The sequence below is a fragment of the Rutidosis leptorrhynchoides genome, chromosome 2 (assembly GCF_046630445.1).
Source record: "Rutidosis leptorrhynchoides isolate AG116_Rl617_1_P2 chromosome 2, CSIRO_AGI_Rlap_v1, whole genome shotgun sequence".
NCBI classification, from domain to species: Eukaryota; Viridiplantae; Streptophyta; class Magnoliopsida; order Asterales; family Asteraceae; genus Rutidosis; species Rutidosis leptorrhynchoides.
The window spans coordinates 496,832,522-496,842,290 of record NC_092334.1 but is presented as its reverse complement, the minus strand read 5'-3'; the positions used below and the strand labels follow the sequence as shown (position 1 = coordinate 496,842,290).

The window sequence follows — 9,769 nt, the reverse complement described above, 5'->3', positions numbered from 1 at the left end:
TAATGGGCTTGTTTTGTGGTTGATATTTATATTTTCGTGGATTACTATTTCTTTGACCACCACGGCCACGACCACGACCACGTCCACGCCCATTACCATTACCATAAGGATGGTTTCTACCATAGTTATGGCTTTTGGCATGATGATGGTGATGGTTATTATAACCACGACCTTGCCCGCGTCCTTGTCCCTGTTTATAATTATTTGCAGTATTTGCTTCAGGGATTGCAAGTGTACCAGTAGGACGGGATTGCTGATTTTTCATTAATAGCTCATCATTTTGCTCTGCAACTAAGAGATATGAATTAAGTTCAGGATATGTTTTGAACTTTAGCATTCTCAAATTTCTTTGCACTGTGATGTTTGCAGCATTCATTGTGGAGAAAGTTTTCTCCATCATGTCTGCATCACTAATTTCATGTCCACAGAATTTAAGTTGTGAACATGTATTATACAGAGCTGAGCTGTATTCATTTACTTTCTTAAAGTTTTGGAACCTTAATGTTCTCCATTGTTCCATTGCAGCTGGAAGTAAAAATTCTCTTTGATTATTGAATCTGCTTTTGAGACCTTCCCATAAAACATGGGGATCTTCTACAATCACATAATTATTTTGTAAGCATTCATCAATATGTTGATGAATAAAGCAACATGCCGTAGCTTGTTCTTTTTCAGAACAAGTGTTGTTTTCATTTATGGTTTCAAGAATGCCCATTGATTTAAGATGCATTTTTACTTTTATAACCCATGGCATGTAGTTGTTTCCAGTTGATTCTAAAGGAGTAAATTTAAGCTTTTCCAGATTCGACATTTTCTATTATCAAAAATTAAAACAAACATCATGATAAATTAGAGTCAATTTATATTCATAAGTATATAAACATTAAACATAAATTTAATATAACATAAATGATAAGTAGGTGACAGTGTCGACCATGTGTAAGCAATCATAAATAAATGTTATATAACAAAAATATAAATATTAGTAAACATAAATGAAAATTTGGCGACAGTGTCGACCATATATTTTTTCAGGTGGTATAACCGACCTATATCATTCTGGTGGTATAACCGACCATATATCATTTTGGTGGTATAACCGACCATATATCATTTTGGTGGTATAACCGACCATATATCATTTTGGTGGCAGAGCCAACCATATTTAGTATTAAGATTATCGTGCTGATAACGTGTTATAATTCAGTAGGCTTATAACTACCTTTAGTGGTTTGATTCTTGATGTTATAATTCAGTAGGCTTATAACTACCTTTAGTGGTTTGATTCTTGATGTTATAATTCAGTAGGCTTATAACTACCTTTAGTGATTTGATTCTTGATTTAGAATACTAATAATGAAGTGTAAGAACAAAGATGATAATGGAGAGAAAGAAAGAAACACTTTGTAAGTGTGAGAAAATGGTGCAAGTTTAATGCTTGCATTCATGAGTATTTATAGCCTAAAATCTCAATATAAAAATACATACTTTGTGTACCAAAATTGACTATATGTATACACCAAAATTGACTATCCATATCTATATTGTTATTATTATTATAACAATAGTAGAATAATTATGGAATTATTGATATGGATTTAACGACAGGTCAAAGACTATTCTTAGAAAAAAAAACTTTAATAATTATCAATGAAATTAAATATCTACACACGGGTTACACCGTGTGATATCCGGGACCCACAATCAACGGTCTTGTATCCACATAATATATCCACCATATAAAAACACGGCATTCAGTATCTAACAACGATCACAAAACCCCCAAATTTGATCAAACCCTAACTCAAATCAAATCAGACACAATTTGACCATCAATTCTCACAATCTCACTCTCATTTTCAATACTGCTTTCATCTTCTTCAATTTATCACCCGATTAATCAACAACCATGGGTCAAGCCGAGAAACTAATGAATCAGATCATGGAGCTCAAATTCACCGCCAAAAGTCTTCAACGTCAAGCCAGAAAGTGCGAAAAAGACGAAAAAGCCGAAAAACTCAAAGTCAAAAAAGCAATCGAAAAAGGCAACATGGACGGTGCACGGATCTACGCTGAAAACGCGATCCGTAAACGTAGCGAACAAATGAATTACCTCCGATTATCATCGCGACTTGACGCTGTCGTTGCGAGACTCGATACGCAAGCTAAGATGACTACGATCAGTAAGTCGATGGGAACAATTGTGAAGTCTCTTGAGTCAACGCTTGCTACAGGTAATTTGCAGAAGATGAGTGAAACAATGGATAAATTTGAACAACAGTTTGTTAATATGGAAGTACAAGCGGAGTTTATGGAGAGTTCGATGGCTGGTAGTACATCGCTTTCGACTCCTGAAGGTGAGGTTAATAGTTTGATGCAACAAGTTGCTGATGATTACGGTTTGGAGGTTTCGGTTGGATTGCCGCAACCTGCGGGCCATGCGGTTGCGAGTAAGAACAATGAGAAGGTTGAGGAGGATGATCTTACTAGGCGTCTTGCTGAGCTTAAAGCGCGTGGGTAATTTAAAGTGTTTTTCATTGAATTTAGTAATTCGGTTTTATCTGTGGCTTTATTAATATAACTGCAAATGCGAATTGAATATGTAAATTAGACTGGTTTATGTTTGTTCTCTGTGTTATTGCTTTTATGATATGCTTGAAACTACGTCTTTTGCTCATATTATTATGAAATTATTATTATGTATCTTGTTCTTATGTTATAGATTTTAGTAAAGTTGTACTAGTTTGGTGGGTTGATGATGATGAAAAGTTAGAATCCAGATTTTGGGTACATTGCATATTTCAAAATTCATTTAGAACAATATATATATGGAATTTTGACCAAATTAGTAAGAACGAACAATGAGAGTGATAAAAGTGAACAATGAGAGTGATAAAAGTGATTAAAGTTGTACTAGTTTGGTGGGTTGATGATGATGAAAAGTTAGAATCCAGATTTTGGGTACATTGCATATTTCAAAATTCATTTAGAACAATATATAGATGGAATTTTGACCAAATTAGTAAGAACGAACAATGAGAGTGATAAAAGTGATTAATTTGATCTTGTATTGAATAGATTGATTATTTGATACAATTGAAATTAAATTTTAATACAATGATCAGCTATTCTATTTATATTGCAAAAGTTATAACGGCTAATTCTCAAGTAGAGTATCTATCCAATATGTTTTTTCTTTTTTTGGTGATTGTGCCTGACTTAGTAGCCGTTTGCTTTTGTTGCCTTCTGTCTTGGACTGTTCTGTTTTGGACTTCTTGACTTTGTGGCATCTTGTGACTTGACTCAATTGGGAAATGATGAAACTCGGTTTCTGATCCCACTAAACCAAATAACCAAACATGGTTATTTGGTTATGTTGTTGTTGCATTCTGACACTCCCCCTCAAGTTGAATAGTGGGGTTTCCGATATTCAACTTGTCAAGAACTTCATTGAAGAGTCTTCCGTTAACTGATTTGGTGAGGATGTCGGCAAGCTGATCTTCGGATCTGATTGATGGAAGAGAAATGATTTCATCATCTAATTTTTGTTTAATAAAATGTCGATCAACTTCCACATGTTTGGTTCGGTCATGTTGAACTGGATTTTCTGATATGGCAATGGCTGCTTCGTTATCACATAATATCTGAATGCTATCTTCTGGTGGAAATCCGATCTCTGTTAGTAGTTTTCGGGTCCACAATACTTCTACAACTCCTTTAGCTATCCCTCTAAACTCTGATTCTGCACTTGATAGAGAAACAACCTTTTGTTTCTTGCTTTTCCATGCAACTAAATTACCTCCGACTATTGTAAAGAATCCGGATGTAGATCTTCTATCCCCTTTTTCTCCAGCCCAACTTGCATCTGTATATATTTGAGTCTTTAGGTGGTCCATTCCTTTTAAAAACAACTCCATGATCCGCTGTTTTCTTCAAATATCTGATGATTCTCGTTACGGCTTTCATATGGTGAACCTGTGGTTGATGCATGAATTGACTCACAACTCCAACTGCATGTGCTATATCAGGTCGAGTATAAGCAAGATAGATGAGTTTTCCCACCATCCTTTGGTATTGACCTTTATCAGTAAGATCAGCTTCATCTTCCATATATAGCTTCTGGTTTGGAATCATCGGAGTATCAGCTGGTTTGCAATCAATCATACCTGTTTCTGCAAGAAAATCAAGAACATACTTCTTTTGACAGATAAATATTCCCTGTTGGGATCGTAACACCTCAATCCCCAAAAAATATTTAAGTCTGCCCAAGTCTTTCATTTCAAATTCTTTAAATAAGTTTACTTTTAAGTTAGAAATTTCCTGTTTATCATTTCCTGTTATTATCATATCATCAACATAGATGATTAAACATGTAATCAAATTTCCTTTTCGTTTAAAGAAGAGAGTATGATCCGAGTTACTTTGTTTGAAATCGTATTTTTTCATAAATAAAGTAAATCTCCCAAACCAGGCCCGTGGGGATTGTTTTAACCCATATAAAGCCTTTTTAAGTCGACAAACTTCTCCTTTTTTGAAGTTGTCACTGAATCCTGGTGGTGCTTCCATATAGACCTCTTCCTTTAATTCGCCATGTAGAAAAGCATTCTTCACATCAAATTGGTGAAGTGGCCAATCTTCATTTGCAGCGATAGAAAAGAGAACTCTAATGGTATCAATCTTTGCGACTGGTGAAAAGGTTTCGGAGTAATCAATCCCGTATGTCTTAGTATATCCCTTGGCAACTAGCCGGGCTTTGTATCTTTCAATGGTACCATCTGGTTTGTATTTTATAGTAAACACCCATCGATTCCCTACTGGTTTTTTTCCTTGAGGAATAACACATTTTTCCCATGTGTCACTTTTCTGGAGTGCTTCCATTTCTTCTTCCATGGCATTCTTCCATTTTTCAGATTTCATGGCTTGATCAACATTTGCTGGGATTTCTTCAGAATATAAAGCAGAATTGAATTTTTGTGCTTCACTGGATATGTTTCCTTGTGCAACATTAGCCATAGGATACCTCGACCTTTGCGCTTCTTTTTCTGGTGAGTATCGTTTAGGTGGGACACCTCTATTGACTCTTTGAGGTAGGACGTATTGTTGGGTGGTTTCATCGGAATTTGTGTCATTTTGTGCCTCATGGGTTTGATGTTCATTGTTCGAGGAGGTTTCACTAGTCTCATGGTTTGGTGGGATAGTTTCTGTGGGTTCATAGTCTTGTGTTGGCTCGGGGTTTAGTGTTGGAGTTTGTATAGGTTCGTGGTTTTGTGTTGGCTCGGGGTTGAGTGTTGGAGTTTGTATAGGTTCGTGGTTTTGTGTTGGCTCGGGCTCTTGTGTTTGAGGTGGTTCAGGGTTTTGTGTTTGAGGTATTTGATGTGGAACCCATGTCATCCAACTGAGAGTGTCATTACTTTCATTCTCCCCCTCACTCGTGAGTTGGGTATTTTTGTAAAAATATTCAGTTTCAACAAAATCACAGTTCGTTGTAGTAAAAACATGACGTCTTTTGGGACTGTAACACCGATATCCTTTTTGGTTTATTCCATAACCAACCATGACACATTTTTTCGCACATGGATCTAGTTTTGTACGCTCATGTTTTAGAATATGGACGAAGACCGAGCACCCAAATATTCGAGGTTCAATGCTAAATGAAGTCGGAAGGGTATGGAATTGGGAAAGCGTATCTTTAGGGGTTTTTGTGCCCAAAACCTTAGTAGGTAAACGGTTGATAAGATAGGTAGCGGAAGCAAGGGCTTCAGGCCAAAAACTTTTCGGAGCCTTGGATTCAATTAATAAAGCTCTTGTCATTTCTAAAAGTAATCGATTCTTACGTTCGGCTACGCCATTTTGCTCTGGGGTATGAGCACACGAGGTTTGATGAATAATCCCATTATTTTCGCAAAAAGATTTCATTGATGAGTTTACAAACTCACCCCCATTATCGGATCTTAACATTTGTATGTTTTTATTAAATTGGGTTTGAACCATTTTATAAAAGTGAGAAAATTTCTCAAAAACTTCTGATTTGTGGGTTAGAAAATAAATCCAAGTCATCCGGGTATGATCGTCAATAAATAAGACAAAATATCGAAAAATTTTCCCCCCAACAACCGGTGCAGGACCCCACACATCAGAATGGACTAGAGCAAAGGGAAACTCTTTTCTAGTATTACTAGGTTTAAATGTACTTCGGTGGCTTTTAGCCAAAATACAAGTTTCACATTTTAAGTTTACATTAGACGAAAAAAGACTAGGAAATAACGCGTGTAAGTATCCGGCTGATGGGTGACCCAACCTCCTATGCCATAACCAAGCTTCCCTCGTAGGTGTCCCGTGAGCAAGTGTCACGGTACCTTGTTGGGTTACTTCGTCCACATAGTATAACCCACCCCGTTCGGTACCACGCCCAATAATTACCTCAGTCCTAATGTCTTGAAGGATACAGAAAGTGGGATGTAATAAAACGGAACAATTCAATTATTTTGTAACGTGACTAACAAATAAAAGTTTATGAGACAGAGTTGGAATATATAAATAATTAGACAATTTCATAGTCGGAGTAATTTCAATTTTCCCACCCCCTTCTACTTGTACAACGCCTCCATTGGCCGTTTGAATTTTATTAACCCGAGGTTTTGATTCGGAATAAAAATTTGATTTTTCAAAAGTCATGGTGTGAATAGCACCGCAGTCAAAAATTCATTCACTATTTTTTATTTTGTTTGAAACAATATTAATTTTTCCACAAAAACTTTCATTTTCTATATTTGAAAAATTCATATCATTACAAGAGTCGATTTTTTTACTTGAGCCAGTAATATATTTTAAACACTTGGTTTTAATTGGGCCGTCATCAAATTGTTTAGTTTTAGTTGGGCCATGTCTTAATCCTTCCCTTTTATTAATATCTAAACCGACCTTAATATTTGAGACTAAGGGTTCCATCATATCTCTATCTGCTTTAATGGCAGACTCATGTTCTTGTATGGCCGCTATGTTCAGGCTAGGGTTCATCAGATCTTGCAAACAACTGAATCGATTATGGTTTACCCCTTTTTCTCTTGTACAAATCGATTTGCAGTGAGAAGGGTTTTGCCTTTTCAATTCAATCGTTTGTTGCAATCGAGGATTAGAGGCATTTTTTCTCACAATTTTGGCCGGATTATACAAATTAGTTTTAATACCAGGGTCAAAATTCGGGATTAAGGGTTTTTTCCTCACCCTTTTGTCTGATTTATGCAAATTAAAAGAGGAGTTGTTATTAGGGTTTGAGATTTTTAATCTCAACCCTGTACCTCGATTGATTGCTGAAGTGTTGTTCGTTGTTATTTCACGGTTGTCTCTGACCGCCGCTGCAGTCGCTACCGTAGCTGCCGTCTCTGCCACTGTTGTCGCCGTCTCCGCCATCTTCAACCTTTTACCTTTTTGGTGGGCTTTGAAGTTTCCGGCTCCGGTGGTGACCAGTGGTGGTTTACAGAGAGCGTTAAGGTAACTATTCTCACTCAGCTTCAGTTGTTCATATTTCATACTACTGCTGGTTTGATGAATCGAGCTACCGTCAATTTTTGACATGGAAGCTTGATTATTTTTTTTTTCTGGTTGATGATTTAAGCAAAAAAAAAAAAAAAAAAAAAAAAAAAAAAAAAAAAACGGTTGTAATGATCCCTCGATCTACACCGTTAGCTCTGATACCATGATAAAAGTGATTAATTTGATCTTGTATTGAATAGATTGATTATTTGATACAATTGAAATTAAATTTTAATACAATGATCAGCTATTCTATTTATATTGCAAAAGTTATAACGGCTAATTCTCAAGTAGAGTATCTATCAAATATGTTTTTTCTTTTTTTGGTGATTGTGCCTGACTTAGTAGCTGTTTGCTTTTGTTGCCTTCTGTCTTGGACTGTTCTGTTTTGGACTTCTTTGACTTTGTGGCATCTTGTGACTTGACTCAATTGGGAAATGATGAAACTCGGTTTCTGATCCCACTAAACCAAATAACCAAACATGGTTATTTGGTTATGTTGTTGTTGCATTCTGACACAGAGATTCTTTTATCTTTTATCACTAGTAAAAGATTAAACTTGTGCAAAACATGACACCGACGCAAATGTTCTTATATGTATTTTATATAACTGCAAATGCGGATTGAATTAGTAAATTTGACTGGTTTGTGTTTGTTCTATGTTATGTTTTTACGCTATGCTTGAAACCACGGAGTACTTCTTTTCCTCTTATTATTATGATTTATTATGCATCACGTTTTATGTCATTTATTTTAGTTTGGTGGGTTAATGATGATGAAAAGTTAGAATCCAGATTTTGGGTATATTGCCTTTTTTTAAAGTTCATTTAGAACAATATATAGATGTATAGATGGAATTTTGACCAAATACTAGGAAGAACGAACAATGAGATATTCTTTTATTACTATTTAAAGATTAAACTTGTGCAAACCATGAAATAAGCTAAAGATAACATCACACTAACGCAACAAATTGCAGACACACATATATAGGTGATATTCGTTTAGTTACTTGTCACAACTATAACTGTAGAGCCTTTTGTTTTCTGTTGCTCGGCATCTTCGACAGCAGTAGGTTTAGATCCTGTGAACATCATTCGGAATCTTTGGCAGAAGGTTGGTTTAGGGGGTGGTAAGTAAAACCCGAATGAGTCCACAAACCAACCGGCTCTTCCATAAAAACCTACAATGTGGCCTCCGTTTGCTATGAAATTGAAGGGTGTTCCTTCTTAACCCCGAATGGCCCATATGTTCTTATATTGCTCTTAAAAGTGAGTGATCGAATCACAGGGCCTGCTCCGTAGACCACAGGGCAATAGTACCCGCCAACACTTGTCAAAATTTCTTCAGGAAATTGCAGCTTAACCTGAAATAAATCCCATAGAAATTCATATCAGGCCATACTAAACCAATTTAATTAACGCACGTGGATATATGATGAAAACTTACCTGAGCAACTTTGGTCCCGCCCATGCCTCCGTGCTTTTCAACCGGAAAGGGTTTACCATTATCATCATATGTTGTATATATAGCATCGATACAACTACCATAGACAATAGTGATTTCTCTAACTCCTGCGTGTACTCCATCATCCCATAGCTTTCCTCCATTTCCTCCCCATGGTCCCAATTTCATGCTTTTATCCTGTTGTTTTCAAATATCATGATATCACTGAAAAGAAAATGGGTCGAATAACAAGGTTAACGAAATATAAGTACACGTAAGGGATTCATACCATTGTTAGTCCAACAAATTGTTGCAAACAAAGATGTAATTAAGTCTAACTGTAACAGTAACTGTATACTTAACACAAATTGCTGTCGACGTAAAGAGAATAAACAAAGTACTAATTACCGTGTAAGTAAATTGCTGTCTATATAAAGGGAGTAAACAACTACTGCGCTAAGTATCTGATTCCTAATTTTGTATTATACTCTCGCACACATAAAACATGCACAGATTCTGATAACACAATTTGTTACATAAAACATGTACCTTCCAGGACAGAGGATCCATAAATCGTGCTTTTCCAAAAGGTCATGTACCTTGACCAACGGATATATCATATATCAAATATCCATAACTAATGCTGGTAAAGATTGATATAAATTCTGAAAATATAATTAAATAAGAATAGTAGTTTATAAATTAAGGAAAGTGATTGCATCATTATATACATGTATAGTCAAAAAAGTTCAAACAAAAATCCCAAAAGGTACATAATTACGAGACTATT

General features: G+C 35.7%; 2 protein-coding genes across 2 annotated transcripts; one reads left to right on the top strand and one right to left on the bottom strand.

Moving 5' to 3' along the window:
* The first annotated feature begins 1,771 nt into the window (after positions 1-1,771).
* On the top strand, positions 1,772-2,677 carry LOC139892704 (ESCRT-related protein CHMP1B-like). Its single transcript, XM_071875819.1, has one exon. It carries the CDS (start codon positions 1,910-1,912, stop codon positions 2,519-2,521), a length of 612 nt encoding a protein of 203 aa, XP_071731920.1. The 5' UTR covers positions 1,772-1,909; the 3' UTR covers positions 2,522-2,677.
* Positions 2,678-8,737: 6,060 nt separating this feature from the next.
* On the bottom strand, positions 8,738-9,168 carry LOC139889482 (jacalin-related lectin 19-like). Its single transcript, XM_071872430.1, has 2 exons — positions 8,983-9,168; positions 8,738-8,899 (listed from the first exon to the last, which is right to left on the bottom strand). The coding sequence occupies exons 1-2, from the start codon at positions 9,166-9,168 to the stop codon at positions 8,738-8,740; spliced, it is 348 nt and encodes a 115-aa protein (XP_071728531.1).
* Positions 9,169-9,769: the final 601 nt, after the last annotated feature.

Excerpts from the sequence above, each read along its gene's own strand:
- LOC139892704 (XM_071875819.1), top strand. The coding sequence starts at position 1,910 with ATGGGTCAAGCCGAGAAACTAATGAATCAGATCATGGAGCTCAAATTC.
- LOC139889482 (XM_071872430.1), bottom strand. The coding sequence starts at position 9,168 with ATGAAATTGGGACCATGGGGAGGAAATGGAGGAAAGCTATGGGATGAT. Across the intron at positions 8,900-8,982 it reads GCGGGACCAAAGTTGCTCAG|GTTAAGCTGCAATTTCCTGA; the intron begins GTAAGTTTTCAT and ends GATTTATTTCAG.